The sequence below is a fragment of the Ochotona curzoniae genome, unplaced genomic scaffold (assembly GCF_017591425.1).
Source record: "Ochotona curzoniae isolate NIBS_2020 unplaced genomic scaffold, NIBS_Ocur_1.0 contig_1014, whole genome shotgun sequence".
NCBI classification, from domain to species: domain Eukaryota; kingdom Metazoa; phylum Chordata; class Mammalia; order Lagomorpha; family Ochotonidae; genus Ochotona; species Ochotona curzoniae.
In genome coordinates, this window is record NW_024464920.1 from 32591022 (window position 1) to 32618476 (window position 27455).

The 27455-nt window shown below is 43.8% G+C and overlaps 1 protein-coding gene across 2 annotated transcripts in view; it reads right to left on the reverse strand.

The window, feature by feature from the left end:
* Positions 1-27455, reverse strand: part of SRGAP1 (SLIT-ROBO Rho GTPase activating protein 1) — a 243859-nt gene that overhangs the window by 119250 nt on the left and 97154 nt on the right. For both annotated transcript variants that reach the window (XM_040982539.1, XM_040982529.1), the window contains exons 2-3: positions 10011-10206; positions 6349-6511 (exon numbers count right to left, since the gene is read on the reverse strand). In XM_040982539.1, the coding sequence (XP_040838473.1) occupies positions 6349-6511; positions 10011-10206 (359 nt within the window). The remainder of the gene's footprint in view (positions 1-6348; positions 6512-10010; positions 10207-27455) is intronic.

The window sequence follows — 27455 nt, forward strand, 5'->3', positions numbered from 1 at the left end:
CTGGCCCACCTTGAAATGTCTCCAAGACTCTTCAAACTCTGGTACTTCCAGGGAACATGGTTGGCAAAGTAAAAACGACTGTGGCACTTTTAGTGTTTGTTGCTTTCTTTCAGATGGCCCCTGTACTGTCAGCAATATCAAAAGTGACTTCCTCTAACTCCTGTCATGTGGATTCTGTGACATTGGGGGCCAAGCGGGCTGGTTCTGTGGGGCTTGGGCCAATTTTTGCTACTTTGTGTTTCTGCCTCCAACGTGGATGGATGACTGACACAACACCACTATTCTTCGGAATTCTCGCAGGACACGAACAGGGCCAAGAACCACACTATCCCATTTCTCACAAGTTTCTAACCCTAAGCACTGAGTGACATTTCTCTTTTCTTTCCTTGCCTCTGATAGATGGATTGTAATATCTGTCCCTGGGACAGCTGAGTGCATGGTACTCGGGGCACAGTGTAAAACTACCAGTGCAAAGCTTAAAGGTGTCATGATTTCCAGTGAACAAGTGAAAGAAATTAGTCCAGCACACGTCCTTCTGCCAACTAAAGGACAAAACGATATAACTTTGGAAACAAACCACAAGGAAATGACAGACTTCAAAACAATTTTGTTACACAAGACACATTTTAACATGCTCAATGATACCATTCAGTAGAACTCCTGCTAAACAAAACAAACATAATTCCATTTTAAAGTTCTTCAGATGGGTACAAAAGATCCTGTGGTTGCGTGATTCCTGCCAGCCAGCTGCAGCTCGTGCTGCATCCGTGCGAGCTGACACGCATTCTGTTTTGATGTGCAGCAGGTGACTGGCACATTTTCTGAATGCAGCACGAAGCCGCATGCAAAACACACTGTCAGCATGAGTAACAGGAAGCACAAGGAAAGTCATGTGACTCCCTGAAGCAAGGCTGGAGAACAGGGCAGGAGGCACACCAAACCCACCTACTGGCCTGCAGGAAATAATGCTTGATCATAAGCAAGTCCTGTGTGCTGAGGGCCCCTGATGCTGCCTGCCCTAAATCAGGGCTGATCAGTGGGTAAAAGATGGGTCCACTTTCATCCATGTGCACACTGTCCATTCCTAAGGGAGGGTCTGGAATTGAGCAACTCTTCCTATTCAATGAACGGGAAAAGCAAGGCAGTGTCACAAACAGGTCTTGCTGTGTGAAATGGCTGTGGGGAGATGAGAGGCATTCACTGGGTTATTTCCTGACTTCCCACTAACTGTTGAAATGTGAGGACAAAAACTTCAAATTCACCACAGGCAAGGACACTGTGAGAAAACATTTCTTAGAATCTGCTTATAAATATGATTTGCAACTTCACAGTAAGTGATACATAAAATATTATGGGGAGATGCTTGCCACGCAGTTGTGCCACACACTGCACTCGGGGTGAGGACACTTGGCGTCTGGTCTCACAGTGAGTCATTACCAGTATAATACGAGCAAATGAAGTAACTGTTTACAGTCCTGGAGTAATAAAGATTCCAGTGAAAAGATGCTTAGGACTTACTAAGTGCAGGACCAGGCTAGGTTCCCATTCTGTGAATGACTCACGAAGCCTTTCTAGAGCTATCTGAGTGTGATATAACACCCACTCCATAAATGAGCAAACTGAGGCTTAGGAGGTTTACAAATTCTACCATGTCCACATAGCAACCAAAGTGAGAGACAGGATCCAAAATTCGTGATTTCAGAGCTTAAAAGCAGAAATGACATAAATGGGCCAAGCATTTTCATTTAGCACCTACCTAAGTTTAATACACTCAATATTTGAATAACTGGATTTTATTGTTGTTTTCTAAAGAGCCCCATTTCTCCTGCCCGTTGGTAGTTTTCTGTCCAGTAGAATTCTTTACGTTTGTAACTAACTCTGATGTCATTAAGATCTACACTTCCTGGGCCCGGCGCGGTGGCGCAAGTGGTTAAAGGTCCTTGCCTTGCACGCCCGGGATCCCATATGGGCGCCGGTTCTAATCCCGGCAGCCCCGCTTCCCTTCCAGCTCCCTGCTTGTGGCCTGGGAAAGCAGTCGAGGACGGCCCAAAGCTTTGGGAACCTGCACCCGCGTGGGAGACCCAGAAGAGGCTCCTGGCTTCGGATCGGCATAGTATCGGCCCGTTGCTCTCACTTGGGGAGTGAATCATCGGATGGAAGATCTTCCTCTCTGTCTCTCCTCTGTATATCCGCCTTTCCAATAAAAAATAATAAAAATAAATCTTTAAAAAAAAAAAAAGATCTACACTTCCTGTAACTGTGCATGAGTTAAGCATATCCCTCTAAAGGTCTGCTTGAATACTACATCCACCTGGACACAGAAACACGTTTGGAATGCTCGGCCCCAAACTCATTTGATAAAACAGGTAGAGTAAGAATTCTCTCATTGGCTAAACTGAGTCAAACGCGGCTGTGGAAGAAGCCGAACCACTAAGCACACTGTATGTGCCTGATCTCTACTCGGAGATGGCAGTCACAAAATCTCCCAACAAAGACAAGCATTACTTATGCTAAGGATAACATGCCAAGTTCAATGTCTCAAACCAACTCAAATGTCCTCTTTTGATAGAAACCATGAAAAGAGAAAGCCTGGAGGTGGACAAGGCAACTCTTTGTGATTGTCAAGGTCCTGAAGTTCTTAGGATTTGATCAAGAATAGATTCTGGTTTCCTAGCCCTTGCACGCGGCATGTGAAACAAGCTCTGGCCTCTCCCCTTTCACCATCTGCTTCTCTGGTCTTCTTTCTACCAGCAACCACACAGATGGCATGGTGAGGGGTGTCTCCTGCTGTGTTCACCTGAGGAAGGTGGACTTTGATATCTGTGATAGTCTTCACAGTTGCCTTCCCAGCTGGTCCGCGGTAATGGTTAGGGTGCAAAGTTTATTCAACAAGCATGGAGCACTCCCCTTCCCAAGCAGCTGGGGAAAGCCAATGTAATTAGGAAGTTTTTATAGACTCATTCTTTGAGTCCTGGGAAATCTGGATGAGCAAAGAACTTTCAGGTAGCAGACACGTAGCTATGCAAGAGCTCTCTTTTCTACCATGCTTATTGTGCATACCCCACAAACTCATTCCACCGATGACTGGAAACATTGCTGGCTGGCTTGTTGAAACAGCTGACCCCTCTCTGGGAATTACCCTTGGAAATCACCGTCCACCTAAGGGAAGTGGCTCACCCCAAGATGATCCGCTCCTCCTCTCAGAGCAGCCCAGATCCAATGGGGGTAGAACAAAGGACAGCCTTCCTTACCTGGATACCTAACTGCCCAAGCCAGACCAGCCTCAGTGCCCGCAGGTCCAGCCTCACCCTCTGCCCAGTCTTGCCCACTCTTTTTAGAAGTAGAGCACATGCTCTCGAATCATCTCCCAAGATTACAAAATGAACAAACTGCAGAGCTGGGATTCAATGCTAAATCCCTCTGACTTTTGGCCCTAGGCTTCTATCAACTTTAGCAAGTCCCTGACTTTGATTCAAAAAATACAGTTCGAAGTGTTAGGATGCTTTCCTCCAGCTGCCCATGCCACGTCCACTGGCAGACAACCCTGGGCCCCTTCACATCAAACACACTCCTTTCCCTGCACTGATGCCTTACTTTTGTGATCCTGGCTTACTGTTCATGTCCTCTAGATGCTGCTGCTGCCTCCTGCTAAGAGCCTCACTTCGCATGCTCCCTCTGGCATGACCCCTGCTTGAGAAGGGGACAGAACTTCGGCCACAAAGCTTCCTCAGCAGAAGGTTGTGCTTCTCTTTAGCCCGGTGACAGCAAATTATTATAATGAGCTCCCTGCAGGCAGGCACATGTCTTCAAGCAATAATTTTCATGACCAAGCACATTACAGATGTTTTATTGAATGGATAAATGAGGAACCTTGATGTGGGTGCTAGACCCAGAGGCCCTGCTGAACGGCTGCCAGCCCTGTGTTAGAAGCATCACAAAGTGCCTCCCAGGGGCTGACCTTACAGTGTAGTGGGTTAATCAGCTGTCCTGCAACCCTGACCTTAAGCATCACTTATGGACTCTGTCCAATTGGGCTGTTCCACTTCTGATCCAGCCCCTTACTAATGTACCTCGGAGAGCACAGGATGATTGCCCAAGTGCTTGGGCACCTGCTACCCACAAGGCATACCCAGATGGAGTTCCAGGCTCCTAGCTTTGGCCTGTCTCAATCCTGGCCATCGTAACCATTTGGGGAGTGAACCATTTAGTAGAAGACCTCTTTCTCTTTATGTCTCTCCTTTTCTCTCTGTAAATCTTGCCTTTTAAATAAATCAATCTCTTTCTTTTAAGTGCCGTCCAAATTTTGATAAACTGTGGCTTCTTTGAACCTGAGGACCAACTTTTCCTCATCTTTCAGGTTTTCACAACACAACACAGTCATCTATCTGGTCATGTGAGATACACAAAGCACCCCTAATGGGTCTCTGGGGCACCGGCTGACAAAAGAGAAAAATCACTTCCTTTCCATAGCTCAGCTTAAACTTTCTTTAAAAAATCTCCACTACTTATAATACAAAGGCTATTTCATTACCTATTTTCTTAAGACAAAATGCCTCCAAGACATGAAGCAGAATTAAGTGATAAGATCATTTTGGTGCAAAACACATCAAAATTTTGACTAGTGTTTTTCATCACATGCATTTTCCACGAACTCTTAAAGAGCCCCTTGTATGTGCCCTGATTCCCAGCCTCCAAAATTCCTCCTTTGTTTGAAACTCCTTTTTAAATTTCTATTTCAGAGAACACAAGATGGTTCAGAGTTTGCTCAGTCCCACTTCTAGGTCAGAAATCAAACCCAGTGTGGCTACATCAAACACAGCTAAGAACTTTTCCAGCTGGCCTGCATAACACTACGTCTTTGTTTTAAGGTGCCTCTTTGAAACATAAATATGTCATTAATCTACAGGGTGGTTCCCTCCCCCACCCCACTTCTGAAACCGATGGTTGTGTGCTGAAGAGGGGTACAGGATTAGCTACAGGCACCAAATACTGTTGGTACAAAGCCGAGAGGGTAGGGAGTGGGTGTGCTACACATATAAAATCCAAGAGGTAAGCTGATACCGTAAGTAGCTAGATTCTCGCCTGGAAATGGTCCCCATGTGTTACTGTAAACAATAAGGACATGGCTGAGAGCTAGTGAAGGCCAAAACATGACAAGAAGCCCTGAAGACTGAGAAGTTATGTTCGAATAGATTGGGCAGGAGGAAGCTCTCTGTGTGCAAAGAACTGAACTTCCTGGGTCCTGTGGAAGTACGTCTGTGCTATTCGCTCACAGCCTCCACTGATGATCCAGTGCGAGTCCGGTAAGACCGTGACTACATTTTCCCTGAATATGGGCGTCTTATTCCTCACAAGTCTACGACCGGATGGGAACCCAAACGTGGAATTGGAGGCTTCTCCACTCACTTTTTGTCTAAGCACAGGTAGTCTGCTCACTGCCTGAGGAGACACTTGTAACTGGCAGGGACACCTTACTTGAAAATTTTGCTTAAAATGTTCAAGTCACAGATTCAGTGATTTACATCTTTATAGCTACTGTGCCTGCTCAGGTTTAGCTTTTCATTTCTATCTTTAAAACAGTCATTCTCAGGGATGGCACTGCGGCCTAGTAAGGAAAGCTAGCACCCGGGACGCCAGCGTCCCTAAGGAGAGTGCTTTGAGACCCACTTCTGATCCGGTTCCCTGATAATGTGGCCTGAGAATGCAGTGAAGATGACACAAGTGAGGGAGACCTGAAAGAAGTGCTGGGTTCCTGGCTGGCCTGGCAGAGCCCTAGCTGTGTGGCTTCCTGGGGAATGAACCAGCAGATAAAAGGTTTCCCTGTCTGTGTAACTCTGCCTTTCAATATACATAAATAAGACAAATCTTGGACCAGTACTGTGGTATAGTAGGTTAAGCCTCTGCCTAAAACACCAGCATCCCATAATCCCATAAGGCACTGGTCCATGTTATGGCTGGTTCCATTTTTGATTCAGCATTCCTGTTAATGCACCTGGGAAGCAGAACCAGATGACTCAAAGCTTTAGGTCACTATAGTTATGTGTGAGACCCGGAAGAAGCTCTGGGCCCTGGGCTCCTGGCTCCTGCCTGGCCCAATCCTGGCCACTGTGGCTATTTGGAGAGTAAGTCAGAGGAAGGAAGAGTCTCTGTTTCTTTTCCTTTCTCTGTAAGTATGTCTTTTAAATAAATTTTTTTAAAAAATCTTTAAATTTCAAGCAATAATCATTCTTTTAACTTTTTCCCATGAATATTTCTTGAGTATCGAGTTTGCAGCAGGCATTGATCTTAGTGGTACAGAAAGAAAAAAGTAAGTATCAGAGAAAAAGCACAGGGATTTTGGATGAGTACCTTTTTAAACATTCTGGTGGAATCCTCGCTGATTTGCATGAACCGCATGATCACATTATTCAGGTAGATGTCACTCAGGGTGGCGTGGTCTTTGCTCTCCCTCCTCACTTGGTTCAGGAGCAAGTACCAGCAGTTCACCGGAGACAACAGGTTCTGGTCCTTTCTACAAAGTGAAGACAGACAATGTTACCACCAACTTCCAAACGGCCCCATCCAACAGTGAGGTGATCAAGCCCAGCTACAGAGCTAGATGGGCATTGTGGCTTGTTGTTCTCTGCTCTGGGCACTTCTCAGACTAAGACCCTGGAAAGCCTTGCAGCCTGTGGGCCAGGACAGAGACAGTGACCTGCCAGGTTGGGAAGAAAATACTTGAGAGAAAAACAGCAGTGACAACCCAGGCTCTGAATACATACACAGTGCACAGGCAGCTCTTTGACTACTAACACCCCAGCCAAGAAAGCAAACTGTATTTACATAAACTTTGGTTGATCCCTGTCTCAAAGACAGAGGTCTGTCACTGCACTAAGTTCCCTCTGAATACTCAGTCCATTGTTGGAAATGACATGTGGCTAGTTACGCTTTCCATGGAACATAAATTGGAGGGTTATTTACTATCCCTAGGTATACAAGCTCCAACCTCCCAAATAGTGTTTCTGGGGACCAGAGATTTATGGCACAGTCTCAAGGCACATGAATGTACTGGCTCATTACTTGTCACATGTTCTGCTGAAACCCATAAAACTGTGCCAAATTTCTAACTGTGCCTTGTTTTATTCTCCACGCTAAAGCTAACAGGGTATGAGCCATAGACTTCTCAAAAAACTCTTAAGGAAAAAATCCAACCAAAACCAGATTGCAAATGGTGGGAAGATATGCTTTTTATTTTTTTTTATTTTTTTTTTTTTTTAAAGATTTATTTTTATTATTTTTTCATTGGAAAGGCGGATATACAGAGAGAGGAGAGAGAGAGAGGAAGATCTTCCGTCCGATGATTCACTCCCCAAGTGAGCGCAACGGGCCGATACTATGCCGATCCGAAGCCAGGAGCCTCTTCCGGGTCTCCCGCACGGGTGCAGGTTCCCAAAGCCTTGGGCCGTCCTCCACTGCTTTCCCAGGCCACAAGCAGGGAGCTGGAAGGGAAGCGGGGCTGCCGGGATTAGAACCGGCGCCCATATGGGATCCCGGGGTTGCAAGGCGAGGACTTAACCACTTGCGCCACCGCGCCGGGCCCAAGATATGCTTTTTAAAAAGGAGCATTATTTTGGTGGTTCATTTTAAGATTTTTTTTTATTTCATTTACTTGAAAGAGAATGAGAGGGACAAAAAAGTCTTCCATCCACTGACCTATTCCCCAAATGGTGGCATCGGCCAGCGTTTGGCTGGTCCAAAGTCAGGGGCCTGGAGCTTCTATCAGGTCTCTCACACTGACAACAAGGACCCAAGTAACTGGGCTATCTTTTACTGCTTTCCCAGGCACACTAGCAGGAAGCTGGATGGGAAGTGGAGCATCCACAGGGGACCCAGTGGCACGGGTGGTGGTTCTACCTGCTAGTTCACAGCACTAACTCCTTACAGTTATTTTTAAAAACTAACTATAGGGACTGGCACATTGGCTCAATTGGTTAATTTCTTGCCTGCATGCCATATGGATGCCAGTCTGTGTTCTGGCTGCCTGACTTCCCATCTAGCTCCCTGTTTGTGACCTGGGAAAGTAGTCTGCTACTTAGTTTTTCTTGTTTTTTTTTTTTTTTCCTAACATTTATTTTATTCATTTGAAACCAAGACTATAGGGAGAGGGAAAGAGATACCCACTTTCTGTTGGTTCACTCTCCAAATAGCCACAGCACAACTGCTGGTGCCATGCCAGGTTGACGCCAGGAGGTCAGAACTGTCTGGGTCTCCCACATGAACGCAGGAACTCAAACACTTGGGCCATCTTCCATTGCTTTCTCAGGCACTTTGGCAAACAGCTGGACCAGAAGTGAAGCAGCCAGGACTTGAACTGATGCCCAGGTGGCATCCCTGTGTCACAGGCAGACACTGACTTAATACACTAGGCCATAATTTCAACTGTTTCCTTTAGTGCCTTTCCTTTTGGGCCCCTGGAAATGTCTCCTACCTTCTTGTGAGTACAGCCCATATCCTGAAAAAGATGACTATTATATTTTAATTAGCACTTCTGGGGCTTTGGGGTTGGAGTGTTTTTCAGAGGGGTTTTCAGGTGAACCCTATTTCTGGAAATCAAAGTCTGCACTGCCTTTTCAACATTTCCTAAGTAGGTCTGTTTCTCTTTGCCAACATTCCTTGGAGAGCCCTTGGCATGGTCCCCCTACCCCGGCTGTGCCTCCCTTCAGTGCCTGATCCTGTCTCCTGGTGTGGGTGGTATTACTTCTACGTAAAGCTTTCCAAAGCCTTCTCATGCACCCAGGATCAAGTTCAAGCTGCCCAGGAAGATCTGATCTGCTTTATTTCGTTATCCCAAACTATCTCTGTTATGTGAATTTGCTCTCTACCTCTTGCTGCTGGTCCCTTATTATTGCCTTTCCCGGTGCCTGGATCGTCCCCCTTTCCTCTTCTCCCTTTACAGGCTGACTAGACCGCGAGGCCTCTGCTTAGATGCCACTTGCTCCGGGCCTTTCATTCCTTTCCCTGCGGAATGGATTCCAGCCAGTCCACAGTACTCTGAGCTTCTCCCTGCTGCAGGGCAAGTGTTCTCTATGTGAGTGGCTGCTCACTTCTCTACAGCTCCAGGATTGAAATGACAGTGGAAATTTCATCACCAGAATAACCTGTTTGTACTTTTAAAACAAATAATTAATGGAAGATTCAATGATGCTCACTCACCAGAATTTTACTAAAAGCCCTGATTTTAAATCCATGTCCCTTGGGCTGGTGATGTGGCATGGGGAGAAAAGCCACTGCCTGCAATGTCGGCATCCCATTTGGGCACTGGTTCACGTCCTGGCTGCTCCACTTCCAACCCAGTCCCTACTATTAGCCTGAGAAAAGCAATAAAGATACCCCAGTATTTGGGCCCCTGCCATCCGTGTGGCAGAAACCTGATAAAGTTCCTATATCCTGGCTTGAGGCTGGCCCAGCCCTGGTTGCTGCAGCCATCTGGGGAGTGAATCAGCAAATGGAAGATCTCTATCTCTCTCTCTTTGTAACTTTGACTTTCAAAGAGATAAGTCAATCAGTACAAAGCACTCTGTGTGCACGTACATGAAAACAGGGATGGGAAGGGGTGGAAGCACTGAGTTCAAGCACTGCCCAGCGCCCAGTGCTTCTTTTTGTACCAAACCACATCCAAGACTCTAAAGTCACTACTTTAAGAAGTAATCGATTTTAATTTGCTCTTCCAAATTTCCACCTGTGGCAGATAGGAATTCCCACTTCTCTGTGATTAGGAACTGTACCAGCACATGCATTTCCTTCTGGCCTATAAGGTTATTCCAACCTATGTTGGAAAGAGAAAAATGCCAAAACAATATCGTTGGTTAAAATACAGGAAATTAGTATCCATCAACTATACACAAAGAGGGTTGCTTTGATTTATGCCCAATCATAGTTCACTGGGGAAAAAAAAAAATCTAAGCCCCAGAGAGATGATGCAAAGCAGGCTGTCACCTTGGGAGCAAGAACCTGAGTCAAGTCTCCCTTACTTGTATTGCTGGTGATCCTTGGTGCTTCTCGTTTTGGCCATGAACCTTTCCGCTAGTTTCTCCAGGTTCCGAGAATATTCTGTCTCGATTTCGGCTTTTTTCCGGAAGAAGTCCTGCAGGTCCTGGAGCAGCTGAACTCGCATCTCCGTCTGTTGTTCCAGGCATTTCTGTTGTTCCACCAGTTGAGCTCGTATTTCTAAGGAGAGAAGAGGGAGGGAGGAAAATCCAGAAGGTGAACGCGTGAAACTGCTGAGGTCTGCTGTTAGGTAATGACCCAGGTTACATTGATATTACAGCTAGCCCTAGCACAGGACCTTTGTCAGCCTCTTACGACCAGCTGGCTCTTTCAGCAACCAATCTGCTGACCCTTTAAAAGAATGAGATAAGCCTCGGAAAAGAATGTAGCAAATTAGAAAAAGAAATGTGGGTCACATTTGTAATGCCACAAACATGCATGGAGTCATGAGGGAGGGAAAAATAAACCTTGAAACCCTGTACCTAACAATTGGTAACATGTGACACCTTTGGTAGCTGAGCACACTGTAATGGTATGGACACCACTCTCCCTCAATTGTCCCTTTGGGGTTGGAATGGCAAAGGAACTGGCATCATTACTTCCAGGCTCGGAGCGCCTCCACACTTGCCAGTTGGCATGTTACAGAGATCAACATCTGGTCATTTTTGTTCGGTGCATAAACTTACAGTTTGTAAAAACACACAGCTCCAGGGGTTTTCAGGGATGCCAGGCCTAAAAATAACTTCTTTTCATACCCACATATCCCATTCATAGCGGGGAAACCCTCAGATTCCATTTCAGGATCCTGCTCACGATGCCAAGGCCTGCTCCCCAGCCACCCCTCTCTCACCATGTTCAAACTAACACCTTGTTGACACATCTAATCCTGAAAGAATCCTTTGAAAAAATCTGAATACATTAGGGACATGAAGGTTATTTAGTGATTTAGGAAAAAGACAAAAGCAAAAATCTGGCATCTGTAAATGACTATAACAAAGGAATCCATTTGTTCTGGAAAATGAGAGACAGTAACTACTAACTCCTGATTGTGTTTCCAGCGTCAAGGCATACTTCCTAAAAGTGGAGATTGGATTTAACTTGATGGAGTTAGTAGAAATCAATGTCAAAATAACACTTCTACGGTTCTTCCTATTCAACACAGAAGAATGAGCTGACAATATATATGTATCAATCTGACCACATTTCACAAAGTTCATTAACATCAAAGTGGCCAAGTTATGAATGGAGAGTCACGAAACTTGCTCAATTGAATAACATACAATTGCACTCTAGTTTTTGCTATTCTATACATTAATATAGTTAGGTCTAGTATTACTTCCTTTTAACAAAGAACAATTCAAATTTGAAGGAGATGAATACTTGCTTTTTAAAGTGTTACTTTTTTTTTTTTCAATTGGAAAGGTAGATTTTACAGAAACAAGGAGACAAAGATCTTTCATCTGTTGGTTCATTCTTCAAATGGCCACAACAGCTTGAGCTGAGCCAATCCGAAGTCAAGTGCCAGGAATTTCTTCTGGGACTCCTACACAGGTGTAGGATCCCAAGGCTTTAGACCATCCTTCGCTACTTCCCAGGCCACAGGCAGGGAGCTGTACGTAAAGTGGAGTAGCCAGGATATGAATAGGTATCCTTGTAGGATGTTGCACTTGGAGGTGGAAGATTAGCTAATTGAACTATCATGCTGACCCTGAGGAGTATTATATTCTCAATTACATTTTATTTGAAATGCAGAGACAGAGAGAGGGCTCTCAGGCACTGGTTCAGTCTCTCCGTGCTCTTGTCACAGAAGATGAAGCCAGAAACTGAAATGCAATCCATGTCTCCCACAGGGTAGCAGGAACCCAGTTATTCGGGCCATCAGCACAGCTTCCCAGGGTCTGTGTTAGCAGGGAACTCAAGTCAGGAGCCAGATCTGGGCCTCAAACCCAGATATTGTAATATCCAGGCATCTTAATGCTGGGCTAACCGCCAGCTCCCACAAATTAAATTCTTGACCTAAGAAAGTTGTACTCGTACGCCTCTAGCAATGATCTTTGTCTAACTAATCAAACACATCCCACCCTCCTCTTCATACAGCATTTATTCCAGTGCCTACATGGTGCCAGGACTATATTCTGTCAAAGACACAGCAATGATTACAAAATATGGTCACACTCAGGCCATCCCACTTCTCACAGCCTGAAGACGAGGAGGCATCCAGCCACCCAGCCCCCCTTGTCTTCTCCCCTTCTAGACTGGGCCAGCCTCGCATTAATCTCACGGCAACGTGCTGAGTGCCAGAGTAAACATACTATTAGTGGCTTTTAACTACCATGAGCAGCATCTGGATTTTAGTCACTCAAAGTAAATGTTTTCCAATAGAGTATTGTCATCAGCATGCCTGCCAAACTCCTTCTCCCAAAAATACAGAGCTATTTTTGTTGTATAACGGGCGGGGGATGGGTACTCCCCATTCAAGAATCTGAGGAGCGTTTTAGGATAAAGTAATTTTAGTACGTCTTGCTGTGCTAAGTGAAAATAAGTCAATCATAAGCCATCAACCTGTTTTCTCCACTTTTTGTGTTGCCTCAGTGCCAAATAAAAATAAAAAGTGGCTGAGAATTCAACCCACATCAGAGGTATACAAACATTTATACAGGCTTCCTTCTTGGATCTCATTTTTAAATGTTCCATCAGGATTTAAAAACAAGACCTTAAAGGAGTTTTCACAGGGAACCTTTATTTTACAGGAATAACTGTTCCTGCATATTATATTTAATATTCCAACCAAAATAGGGGTCCTTGCAATATGTTCAACAGAGGGTCAGAATTTAGAGACTCATTTTGAGAAAGTAAAACTGGCTCCAGAAAACAGAGGAGACTCTGTTAAATTATTTCTTGCAAATGTCTGGGGCAGATGATGAAACGATAGTATGAAAGGTGATTTTTAAAAATCAGTAGAAAAAGATTGCTTTCTGCAAAATCTTGCGGATGTATGTATTTGGGCAAACAGTAAGACAACTGTATCCTGGGGGTGGCACCATGGCTCAACAGGTTAATCTTCTAGCTTCAAGCACCAGCATCCCATATGGGTGCCGATTTATGTTCTGGCTGCTCCACTTCCCATCCAGCTCTGCTCGGGTTATTGTGGTCATATGGAGAGTGAACCAGCAGATGGAGGATCATTTTAACGTTTCTTCTCTCTGTAAATCTGCCTTTACAATATAAATAAATAAACAAATAAATAAATACCAGCAGTACCCCATTTGGAAAGACTGTGTGCAGGGCCCTACTCCACCTCTTGATTCCAGCTTTTTGCGAAGAACACCCACAGGGGCTCAAGTGATTGGGTTCTTGCCACCAAACAGGAATTGAGTTCCTAATTCATGCTTTGGCCTGGCCCAGTCCCAGCAGTATGGGCAACTGGGTGATAAACCAGAAGACAGAAGCTGTCTATCTGTGTGTCTCTCTGCCTTTCAAATAAATAAATATAAAAAATTTTAAAAGTAGATAGGGCCAGGCACAATAGCCTAGTGGCTAAATCCTTACCTTGTATAGGCTGGGATCCCATATGTGTGCCAGTTCATGTCCTGGCTGCTCCACTGCCCTCCCAACTCCCTGCTTGTAGTCTGGGAAAGCAGTAGTGGATGGTCCAAAGCCTTGGGACTCTGCACCCTCGTGGCAGACCTGGAAGAAGCTCCTGGATCCTGGCTTTGCATTGGCTCAGCTCTGACCATTGGGGAGTGAATCAGTAGAAGGATGATCTTTCTCTCTGTTTCTCCTTCTCTCTGTACATCTGCCTTTACAACAAAAATAATAAATCTTAGGGAAAAAAAAGAATTGAAATGCCAGAGCTGGTGTAGTGGATTAAGCAGGCTTATAATGCCAGTCCAAGATTTGTTACTTGATTTCAAACCAGCTTCCTACCAATGTGCCTTAGAGAGCAGAAGCCAGCCTAAGCATTTAGGTTCCAACAACCCATGACCTTGCTGCTCTGATTCCAATCCAGATTCTTGCTAAAGTTCCTTAAGGGCAGTAGCTAGCCTAAGCATTTAGCTCCAACAACCCCTGTAGGAGACCCAGCTTGGTCTGGCTTTGGCTACAGCTATCATTTGGGGAGTGAACCAGTAGATGGATGATCTCTCGTTCTCTGTCTCACTCTGCCTCTTCGTCTGATGCTCTCCCTTTCAAATAAGCAAAAAAAAAAAAAAAAAAAAAAAAAAAAAATTAAAAAAAATGAATAGAAATATCTTTATAGAAAGAAAAAAAAAACTAGATTTCTTTTAACACAACTGAGTCACAAGGCAGTAATATAGATGAGACAACCTCCCTGCACAAGTGGTGTGTCTATTTTAATATGACTCTACTAGATTTAAGCTGACATATGGCAACCAAGAATCTCAAAGTACCTTAAAATAAATGAGTAAAGAATGTGTTGGGCAGACAAATGTCGGGAGGTTGCTCAGAAGGGACTGAAGAAACCCACAGTGAGCTGCCCGAGTCCCGTGACAGAACACAGGACTGTGGTCTGGAGTGCCGCTGTCATCACAGGGACCACAGGATCTGCAGTGCTGGAGCTGGCCACGGCTATCTGCAGGGGTGATGCGAGAGAAAGTGCCAGCCTTGTTTACGTACAAGGATGGGAGATCTCCTCACACGCATGGATTCTTTGACAATTCACTAAGCTCTTCCTCTTAGCTGTCTTGGATCAGTACTGAACTTTTTTTTCAGATGCAAAGTTTAATTTTGTTTTGTTTTGGTTTTTTTAAACAAGCAACTACTGAGCTCTTCTTTCGTGTTAGGAGAGACCAAGGCATTGAAGATGCAAAGATTTGTAAGACACAGTTTCTGGTAGAGAAAACCAATCCTAAACTGGTGACACAACCAATACATTGTGCCCATTGCCTCAACAGAGGAAAGAGATGCAGGAATTGACCCAGTCTGAAGCATACAGAGGACATACTGCCCCATACTGTAAGCAAGTTACAAGATGTACAGTTCTAATCACCACCAATGTGAAAAGCCAAGCCACAGGTTGGGAGAAAACTTTTGCAAATCATACATCTGAGAAAGGATTTGCCTTTTGGATATACAAAGCACTTTTACAATATGACACTGGAAATAAAAACCCATACTGGCAGTGGGCAAGTGGTTTTAAGAGATGATTTCTTCAAAGAAGATATAAACACAGCCAACAGCACAAGAAAAGTTGCTTGACATCATTAGCCACCAGGCAGATGCAAATCAAAAGTACAGTGAAATACTCATTAGGATGGTAATAAACAGAAAGATGGTAACAGGTGTAGTGGAGAATATGGAGCTATTGGAAACCTCATATGCTGCTGGCAGGAAGCTGCAAAACTGCAACCACTTTGGAAAGCAGTCTGGCAGTTCCTCAAAACATTAAACACAGACTCATCAAAGGGCTTAGCAACTCCATCCCAGTTACACAGTCAGGAGACACGAACCTAGATTTCTGTAAACTTATACATCGGCAGCATTACAACAGATGAAGAAAAGCAGCAGATGGAATCCTAATCAGTAATGTAGTACAGTGTTTACTCATAACAAGGAACAAAGTACTTAAGTTACAACATGGATGAACCTTGAAACCAAGCTTGGGGAATAACACCATTCACAGAAGATCACAGTCTGTGACTCATTCATGTGAAGGGTCCAGATAGACTGACCCACAGAGACAGGTGGCAGATCACTAGTTACCTAGGCTTGAGGGAGCTGGGGAAAATGGAAAGTGACTACAAAGGCATACAGGGTTCCTGCTGGAGGTAAAGAAAAGTGACTGCAGTATACTTGCAAAACCCCTGTGAATGTACTAAACTCCACAGAACTATACACACTATGTATTTCAAAGACGTATTTGGAGGGGTAAAATGACAGAAAGAAAAAAGGGAGAAGAGTGGAGTGGGAAAGAAGGAGAGGAGGGGAGGGGAAGAGAGGAGGGGAGGGGAGAGGAGGGGAGGGGAGAATGAATATTATTATCTTTATTCCACTAATCCACTCCCCAGATGGCTTCAACAGTCAGATCTGGGTCAGACTGAAGTCAGGAATTTCATCAGCATCTTCAGTGCGAGCGGCAGGGACTTAGGCATGTTAACCGTCGCTCGTTACTTCCTAGGTGCAAAGGCGAAGTGACTGGAACCAGCATGGTACCAGCATGGTACCAGGGGATGTCCCTGCTAAAACTGCAGCTGAATCTGGTGTGCCACATCACTGGCCCCTGAGCTGCATATTGTAAATGGCAAATTGTTATGTTGCAAAATGTATCTCAAAATAATTAATTTAAAAAGGTAACAATACCATAATCTATGCAATTGCAATGATTGTTGGTAATAGTAATAACAGACTCCCATTTCCATCCTAAAACTTTTCAAATTAGATATCAGATGGACAAGTACTTTAAATATGATGTCCATAGGGCGGGACATGACAGTATAGTGGATAAATTCTCGTCTTGCACGTACCAGGATCCCGTATGGACACTAGTTCGTGTCTCAGCTGCTCCATTTTCTATCTAGCTCCTTGCTTGTGACCTGGGAAAGCAGCCAAGAACAGCCTAAAACCTTGGGACCCTGCACCTACATGGGAGACCTGGAAGAGGCTCTGGGCTCCTGGCTTCTTATCAGCTCAGCTCCAGCTGTTGTGGCAACTTGAGGAATGACTCATTGGACAGAAGATCTTCCTCTCTGTTTCTCCTCTCTGTATATCTGACTTTGCAATAACAAAATAAATCTTTAAGAATGAATGAATGAATAAATAAATAAATAAATAAAAATATTTTTTTTAAAAGTTTGTGGAATACTAAGGTTAAAAGATGAGTTTATTTGGGTATAAAAAATAAAATCCATGCCCAATATTTTCATAAGTATGTGTTTTTCATGAACTTCTTGAAGCCTCTTTATCTGCATAGAGTCCCCCAATTTTTTTTTTTTGCCTTAAAATAAACCCATCTTTTAATTCACTGTTCTCTAAACTTTTGAAGCATACTTGTGAGCCTGAGAGTTGGTGTGGCAGTCAAAATACCTAGCAAATAATAATTATTTTTTAAACATTTATTTATTTTTATTGAAAAGGAGGATATACAGAGAGGAGGAGAGACAGAGAAGATCTTCTGTGCAATGATTTACACAAGTGACCGCAATGGCTGGAGCTGAGCCAATGTAAACCCAGGAGCCAAGAGCCTCTTTCGGGTCCCAAGGTTTTAGGCTGTCCTCGACTGCTTTCCCAGACCACAAGCAGGGAGCTGGATGGGATGCTGGTCTGCCAGGATTAGAACCAGCGCCCATATGGGATCCCGGGCGTGCAAGGTGAGGACTTTAGCCACTATACTATCGCACTGGGCCCATAATCTATTGATATTCATTAACATCACAAATCATCTTAGCTACTTACATTGTCATTTGTTCAGATTTCCCTCACGATATCAAGAGCACACATGTTGTTAGGATGTGGTAGTACCTTTGCATGACCCAAGGGATTTAAGGAATTTTCCTGAGTGACAAGTGAGGGCCACTGCTATAAAATTAACAGAATAACAATTTGAGGAGGTCTTCACTGGTTGCATTAAGTAGTCGCACAATTACTATTCATATTAACATTTGTATAACCCAGTGACACCTGTTTAACTACAGCAGGTGCAACTTTTGTGAAATATGCTTTTTAGAGTAAAAATTTAGTATACTGAACAAATCTATAAAAACAAACTTTGCTATTCTATTTCTTTGTAAATTTTAAATGAATGGATTGGAAGCAAAGGTCATTTTTCTAGAAATCCAATCCCAAGCTTTATGATGCCTTACATACTTGCACACACACATGTAGCTTTGGCATGCAAGTTTTAGTTATAGTGTCTCAAATATTCAAAGTATTACCATTAACTTAGAACTGCATATATTCAATTCATGAAATCTGTTCTCTTTATATTCATAAGTTACAACAAAATCTTTAAAAAAAAAAAAGGCCACGGGCAAGACACTTAACCTTATAACATATTCAATCCCACATCACAAGGAAGATTGTGGTAAGAATGAAACGAGGTAACAAGAGTGAAAAGCACACTTCAATGGGTAAATCATGAAAACAGAAGGGTGTGAACCGTCGGGTTTTCATTGGAAACATATTTACTACACAGGCATTTGGCTCAGGGGTTAAGCTGTCCCCTGATACTTCATATTGGAAAACCTGGCCCCTATCCTGACTTCTCTACTACTGAGCCAGTTTCCCAAGGCATATCCTGGAAGTCAGCAGATGGTGGCCCAAGTATTTGGGTCTCTGCCACCCACACAGGAGACTGGCTGGAGTTCTGTATTCCTGGCTTCAGACTGGTCCAATTGTGCTGAAGACAACTGCAGTGTGAACTCACGGATGGAAGATCTCTCTGTGCCACACTGTGTCACTGACTTTCAAATAAAACACGCAAATAAATTTTAGAAAATTAAGAAATAGGTTTTAAAAACTCATATAATGATGCTTTCTTTATGCAAGACTACCCTTACTAGTGGCTATCAATAATAGACTCAAAATTATAAGCCTCACAGCCAGTGAGGAGGCAAATGCAAGGTGAGCAGACAATGAGGGCCAGTGACCTTCAGCCTCATAGTCAAACAGCGCAGTAACACCTGCAACTATGGGAGCCAGTTCTAATCCTGGCAGCCCCATTTCCAATCCAGCTCCTTGCTTGTGGCCTAGGAAAGTAGTCAAGGATGGTCCAAGGCCTTGGGATCCTGCACCCACACGAAAGACCTGGAAGAAGCTCCTGACTTCGGATTGGCTCAGATCTGTCTGTTGTAGTGACTTGGGGAGTGAATTGGATGGAAGATTTTCCTCTCTGTCTCTCTGTATATCTGACTTTGCAAATTAAAAAAAAAAAAAAGCCCCTACCAATTTCTGTCTGGGCTGAATACTTTGCTTTCTCGGGGTCTCCTGGGACCTGGAATAAAGGCCTCATAATATGCTTTCAGGTGCCTCTTATCAACAGAAAACCGTGGGAAACACCAGTGGAAAGCAACTGAACAGCTCTGAATTGGCAGAGTCTAGAACCAGGCTTGCATTCCAGAAAATCACACAGGTTAATTGAAAGGCTGAGGATAAGACACTGAGCTCGTGAACCAGTCTCCTTTCCACAAGTACGGTTCTCCATCTGCATGGTGAGTCAGCACAGCAAAGCACCACCACCAACTCCTTCATCAAAGCGATCGGCTTCCATGCCTTTTTCCAGTATAGAATATATGACCATTTAGAAACTGATTTTCAACTACATTGTGGTGAAATCATCAGAGCTGTGTAGCTACCAGTCACATAAGGTATTTGAAATGTGGCTAATCTGAATGAGGTATAAGTCTAAGATACACTGGGATTCCTGATATCTTAGTGTGAAAAGAAGAAAGTATCTCAATAATTCATGTAGCAGTGAAATCACAAAACTCTGGATATATGGCATTATGTAAGATAGTATAATTAATCCCACCTGTTCATCTTACTTTTATAAGTGTTAGCCGATTATAAAAACAAAAAGCTAAAATCATCAGCGCATCCATCTGGTGGGCAAGCACTTGTCTAGATGTGAGCGAAAGTTATCTGGATACGGCGTCATGGGAATGAGTCTTTGAAGAGCGAGCAGGCTTGATGAGAAGACCAGACTGAGTCACAAGATGTGGATAGAGCGCAGGTAAAAGTCATGACCCTGGAGGCGAATTCTTGATAGAATTCATCTCCCACCACAAAACAGTCACCAATGATAACTGCCGGATTTCCCTGCTCCAAAGAGACGTGCAGGCTTATGCAGGATGACACAGAGAAAGACTTTCTAATCATGTGACGTATCAAGGGAACCAATTATTGAACGTGTAAGGAAAAAAAGAAAAACACAAGTTCTAAGTTTGATGCTGTATATGGGCTAAGAAATGTTCAGAAAAGTAAAGACTGGTGACGAGCTGGGGTGCTGCAGAACCAAGCACTGTCTCCAGAGGTAACTGGTGTTGCACTGGCCTGTAGGATTTGAGGGGTGGAAATGCTTCTGCACTAAACTGAGAAGTCTAGTCTTCATATCCCGGTTTAGAAGCTTAGGGTGTGTAGACCAAAGGTTACTTTCCAGGACATTGCCTCAAGCAAAATCTGACTCCCTAAGACCCACTTCTACTTTAGGACTATCAGATCAGCAACAATGTAAGCAAATCAAATAGCACAACAGCCATACAAGAAGTTAAGTTGTTTCTTCTCCAAGCTCAAAGCCACAGTCTCATCCTAGAACTCTAGAGCTGATTAGCACATTTGTGGAGTGGGGGCGGAGGAAGGGGAGGGATAGAGTTTGATTTAATCCCCTTGGGGACTGAAGTAAGGCTAGAAACTGTCTTCTCGGTACAGTTCATTCTCAATACTTCTGCTGCTAAAAGAAGAGTCAGTTTCACAAAGTTCCTGACACTTAAAGACATGCTGTTTTCATTTTTCTGTCTCTTCATTACAATACTGTCGATGGATGCATGGTTAACCTTTGTATTATTTTAGAATAAATGCTTACAACAAAAGCATCAGTTTTTCACAGCAATTGAAAGCAGTATATTCTATTTTGGTCTGGATAGCATTTTCAGATGACAATGGAAAGCAAACCTGCACTTTCTGTTTTCAAATAAAAGCTAGCCAGGACAGAAGGTAATCAATTACGATGATCAATGATTGCTGTTTAAATACATTGTAGGAGAGCAAAGTTTAAGGAAGAGCAGATCTGCATGAACCACCAGGCTGCATTTACTTAGAATGTAAAGTGACAGGGTTTCATTAACTTCCTCGTAATTAAGTGAGGGCATTTAAGACCTTATTAGTAGATTGATTTTTACTACCCATAAGAGACAGTGTGTGGAAACCATTCATCTACAGAGTATACAGAAAACTACATTTTGGGGTGACTGAGGTACTGACAAAGTCAAGGCATTCTCTAAGCTACTGACTTTTGATATATTTTAACCTGAAGACCCAAAGGATAAGTACCAAAACTTGTACAACTTGCTCTGAATCAAGTTCTTTAATATTTATTTATTTGTTTGTTTGTTTATTTATTTTGAGATGAGGGGAGAGACAGAGTTAGACCACCCATCTGCTGGTTTACTCCCCAAGCCCCCCACTGCCAGGGCTGGGCCAGCTAATTCATATACACACTTACAACCCACACAGCCTCCACCCCATTGTTAAATGTATTTATCGGAAAGGTGAAAGTGAGAGAGACAAAGAGGGAGAGAGAGAGGTTGATTAATTGATTGATTTTCCACTTGCTGGTTTGGTCCCCAAACAGTCACAACAGCCAGAACTGAGCAAGTTAAAAATCAGTAACTTCTTCCAGATCTCCTACATGAGTGCAGAGGTCCAAGCGTTTGGGCCATCTTCACTGCATTCCCAGGCACATTAACAGGAAGCCAAATTAGAAGTGGATGTGGAAGGTCAGCACCACAGGTGGCAGCTTTACCCACTATGCCACAATGCTGTCCCTACTTCACCTGTTTAAGATTTTTCAGTCCTCAGCAATTACTGACATTAACAGGCTTTGTTAAAATGTCAGAAATATTCTTCTCTTCAGTATTACATCTCTTTGAAATAGCAAAAAAGAATATTCAATGAGACAGACAATCTATGTATTAAAAAGAAGTCTTCTATTTTTAGTCTCAAATTGGAGCCCAACTCTGGAACCAAAAGTGTACTTGCGGTTCTGCACAAACCTCCAGCTTTTATCCACATAATCTGAGAAACACCCAACTCGTGCCTGTTTACTCAATGGAGCACAGGGAATACACAGCCATTACATTACTCATCAGACAACCATTACTGGGTATCTTCCAGGATGTGGGCAACGGAGACACAAAGATAACCACATTGTTTCTTGCCTTCGGGGCCTCCCAGGCAAGCTCTGGGTCTACAGACTTGAAAACATGTAACTGTGATTTTGATCATTATCATCCTTTATAATGCTATATAATAAGCCCTATAATGGAAGCCTGAACAAAGTACTATGAGAATACACAGGAAACAACAGAGTCTGCCCAGCTGCACACCAGGGAAGGCCTGGGGCTAACACCACTCAGCGACTAAGTAGAAATGTGCCCAGTTGGGATTGGACTCAGGACAGATACTGGGAGCAAAACAAGCAGCTTGTGCAAAGGTCCAGGGGCCTCTGTCAAGCAGCAGCAAATCAGGTGCTCCACAAAGGGCAACCTGCTCTGTCTCCAACAGACATAGGTAAACAGGTAAGATATAGCATCAAATCTTCTGAAACCGTAAGTTTTTATTCACTTAGAACAAAGAAGTCTCAATTATACATTTAACAAGTTAAAAACAGGAGTTTTCATATTTAGAAAAACATAGTTATAGAACTGGGTTCTAACTAATGACACAATCAGGAAATGACATTTCCTGCCAAATTTTACTAACAGACTTTAACATTGTTTTATGCTAATTTAGGGAAGGGAAGCAGCAGGACCTACAGTTGAGACAGTGTCCAGCATACGCAAGGATTTGTTAAGTATAATGTGATCCAAGTTGCCTTAAGACAATTAGTTTAAAATTTTGATTTTAAAGTGGATTAAAATTGCAAATGCTTTTAAATAGCCATCTACTACCTTTATTATTTATTTTGTGGTCTTATTCAACATGTGGTTTACTTTGAGAGCATATACTTTGAAAGATATAAAAATATTGTAACACAAACCTTTTTAAAAAGCAGCAGCATCCACAAAGATGAAAATGCTAGCACTTTCTTATACCTATACTTCTCTGTAAGCTCTTTATAAGATCTCAAGTTCAGCATGAACATTACTGTCTGTCACACCCAATCTTTCACCTAGCTGCTCTTATCTGCAGTCTGTGAGAGAAGAAGGGAGGGAGTGAGGGGGAGGGAGAGAAGAGATAGAGAGGAGGGAGAGAAGGAACAGAGGGAGGGGAGGGAAAGAGGGAGAGGAGGCTAGCTGTTGCTTCACTCCCCAAATGCCTACAAAACCCCTGGCCACAGCTGAGGTCAGGAGCTGGCAATGGAGATTTCCAACCTGGGCAGCGGAGACCCAGCTACTTAAGCCCTTGCCACTGCCTTCCAGGGTCTGCACCAGCAGCAGCCACAGTCAGAAGCTAAAGAAGGGACTGGAACTCAAAGTAGACACTACAATATTGGACATGGGTCTCTTACCCATCTTGGTCAAACACCTGCTCCAAGATTCATTTTTATTTCTATTTTTTGCATTGCTCATTTTCATTTTGTTTGAGAAAAGCAGGGACAGAGATCTTCCACTCATTGGTTTACTCCCCACATGCCTGCAAAAGTCATGGCTGGGTCAGGATAAAGCCAGGTGCTCAGCACTCCACCCTGGTCTCTCCTGTGAGTGGCAGGAATACAACTGCTTGATCCACCACCTGCTGCCTGCCAGGGCACACATTAACAGGATGCTGGATTGGAAGTAGAGAAGCTGGGAGTTGAACCAAGCACTCTGACACGGGATGTGGGCATCCCAAACACAGCCGCTTTCCCACTATGCCAAATGTTAACCCAAGATTCATCTTTAAACACATCAGACTCACAAACAATTCTTCAGTCCCTGGTGGAAAAATGTTGTATCCCCCCAGGCAAATCTCTAGTGCCAGAGAACATCCACTATCCTCCCCTAACTATGCATCTACCATAGACATGTTGTCACTTAGTTTAATCTCTCTCCTCCTCAGTGCTCTGCCCACACTGTGCACTTTCCTCTGCTAAATCTGTGCGAATCATAAAAAATTTATCAAGCAGAAGACATGGGACAGGAGGAGAAGAGAGAACAGCAGGTGAGAGCAAGAAAAGACTAAAGGGAAACAAGGCTTTTAAGGAGACAACCCAAGGAAAGAATCCAGGGGAATGACGAGGAGCAAAGTCAGGAGGGAGGCCATACAAGGTCGGATGAGTTAAGAAAATGAACTAAAGGGGTGGCATTCTGGCACAACATTTTAAACTGCTACCATTGATGTATGTATTCCATACCATGGTGCTGGCTGGAGTCCGGGCTGCTCTGCTTCTGTTCCAGCTTCCAGTTAATGAGCCTAGAAAGGCACTGGGCCCCTACACCCACAGGGGAGACTGGGAAGGAGTTCCTGGCTCATTGCTTCAGCCTTGTGCGGCAGCCATTTAAGGAACAAGCCAAAGGGTGGAAGGTCTACCTTGGTCTCTGTCTTTCCATTTCTCTGATGATTTGCCTCCCGAACAAAAACAAACATTTTGAAAAGAAAGACAATGACCCAAGTGTAAAGTGCTGAAGGTCACCTAGAAGTCACGGAACCAGTGGTGGAGTTGGAGACCTTGGAGGAGGGGGAGCGTGTACTCAGCTCAGGATTGTCTGCAGGCTCTTACTGGAAAAGAGCACGTGCTGCTTTGAACAAATCTCAGATGTCAGCTACAGGCCGGGCGGGCCTGTGTGACAATAATACCTTCAAGGTCAAAACCATCAAGCACTATTTATTTCTTCTCCTTTAAAAACCAAGTGATCCTGGTGCTCCATTCCCTTCACTCTCTTTTCAGCCATGAGAAACACAGAACAATCCAAACTGGTCATGAACTTGTACGTAACTTCCATCTGAACAGAACCCACCTTGAGAGTCTCACTGGCATCTTTCACTGGCTGGGGGAGTAGTTACTTTTAGTACCGTACTTGGGCATTGGTTATGCATGCAATCAAAACACCAAAAACTCCCTGACCTGTATAATTACGTGCATTTCTTGGTGTGTATACAGTGTCTCAATACATTAAAAAAATAATAATAATAAATCAGGTAACTCTGAGACCTAGCAGAAATTCTTTGTATTTATTTAGTTCGCATGGTCACCAAGCCTTTCACATCAGCCCTCAACACAAGTTTTGTCTTCCCTTTTAAATTTGGCTCTTGCTGGCAAGGACCCGGATGATGCACTGGCACAGTTGATGTTCTCTTGGCCGCCACCATTTTCAAAGTCGGCTGAGTGGATGGCACTGAGCCTTCTGCCACTCCTTCGGAGGCCGACCGCAGCATAGGTGCCAAACAAACACGAGCTCCGGCAAGCAAGCAGTCTGCAGGACACAAGAGGCCCGTCTGCTGGACTCAGGGGCTCCCCGAGGCCAGCAATGCTGCGAAGATGAATGCTTCTTCACTCTGGCTACAGGGTTGGCTGCCTGCGACCATCTCAAACGCAGACCACTGCCCAAACAGTGGCTCTTCTTGGGTGGGGGCAATAAGAGCTGCTCCCAGTTTTGTCCTGCCTGTGATTTTACGTAGAAAGCGAAGGTCACACATTCAGATGTCTTCAGGGAGCAAAAAGACTCCTCCAGAAAGAGAAGCAAGCAGGGTCAACACCAAGGAGGGCAGCGGAGGGCACTGGGCCCCAGCTTGCTTGCCAGCTGCAGATGGAGCCTGCTGTGGAGGAAGCTTGTTGCACGTATTCCAAATCATTCATATATATATATATATATATATATATATATATATATATATATACACACACACACACATATACACATACACACATACACACATTTCCTCCCCCCTCAGCAAAGCCGGAAATCTGGATTTTTTTTTTTTTCAGGTAAACTTCCCCCAAACATTCAAATACCAGTAACTACTGAAAGTAAGACAAAATGCAACCACGCTTGGGCTACATTTTGCTTCCAGCTTAGCATTCTGCAGCCTGTGAGAGAGAGAGAACCTTACTGGGCTAACAATAATGCCTCCTTCTACAGTCACCAATGTAACACAAGGAGCTGAAGATCCTAACATAAGGAAAGTTCTGGGATCTCACAAATGAGGCAGCAGGGGAAACGGGGTGGGGAGAGTCGACTAAAATCATTTCAGGTGACTTGTGTTGTGAGTCATGCTGTTCTCCTGATTTAAGGGAATTAATTCGTAACTTGGCTGCCAATGAGTTGGCTTATTCTCAGACTTCAGACATTAGCTTTGTCACTGTGGGACATACCAGAACAGTTTCTTCTTCTCACCATTCTCTCCCGGGGGTCATCCCAAATTTGGAAAACAAGCTGAAATCCTATCATTTTGGAACTATGTGTCCAGATGAATACTGTTCAATCTGACAGGAAAATGCAGAGAAAAGCATCTCTGTTCCTGCTGGGAGAAGTCCACCAACCGCCATTGCTGACGAAGGCCTCAGACTGACTGTTCATCTCCATCCTCTCTGGACATGTGCTGGACAAAAGGCAGGAACACAGACTCTCACCCTTACAACAATGCTTAGACCTCGGATCCCCTTCCTCACCCTCAACACGCCTGCCTGCTACTGGCTGTCTCCCTCAGCCCACTAGGGCTTCCATCAGCCAACCCCAGTCCTCAAAAATTCTCTCTGCACTGAAACAAGAACTTGTCCAATGTTTCCATAAAAGTGTCTCAAATGCCAACAATATGACTCACATCATCACTTTGATACAAGGACAAACCACCGGGACTCTACTCATCCAAGCACTCACAGAAATTGTTTATAAACACAAAACTTCCAAAAGATACTTTGTATGGGCAAGAGGATTCAAGAGACAAAGCCAATCAATCCAGAAGCGCAGGCTTACAGAAGGGGAAGCACTCAAGAAAGTTACAATAGCAAAAGTAGCCATGACTACTCCAATTGTGAAATTCCCTTCAAATAATTAACCAAACATCCTTTCCTAATGGGCAAATCAGAGGATAACGGAAGGCAGGTGTCAAGTTCATTGTTAGCTATAGAGATTTACTCAATAATAACCTCAGACCTGGTGTGGTACAAAACCAGGTTCCGGTACCCTCACCCGTTCGGACTGAGTGCCCTCTCCCCCTGTACCCTTTCCTCTAGCCCCTCCAAGCCTGACTTCAGTAAAAAATAATCATTCAAAACTATTCCTGTTTCCTTCCTCAAGCTTCCCAATTAGAAGCAATTCCAGAAAGTAAGCTTTAGAATATGGAGGCGTGATCGAGGTTTACATGACAGCTAACAGCTGAGAAAGCTTGGTCCCATGTGCTGGGTCATAAATGCAACAGAAAGCTGCCCTTCCCCAGCTGGAGCCTAACTGAGGAGCCCCTAGTTACCATATCAGATTTTTTTTTCTATTGAAAGTTTAAATTCTGAGTTTGTTGTGGGAGATTTATAAAATCTTAAATCTCTACTGAGTAGCTGGTGTTATAGCTTACATGGGGGTTAAGCCGCTGCCTCTGAGCATCCCATATGGGCGACAGTTCAAATCCTACCAGCTCAAATTCAGATTCAGTTCCCAATGGAAAGCAACAGAAGTTAGAAAAACATATTAGAAAAGAATATGCTGGTTTTTCTAACACCAACGGATCATATTTTTACTATTTTGTTGTGCATCTTTCCAAATGTTTTAGTAATAGGTAAAGCACTAGGCTGGATCCACTTTGGTTTTCTAACACCTAATGGCTTATTTCATGCAGCATTTTTG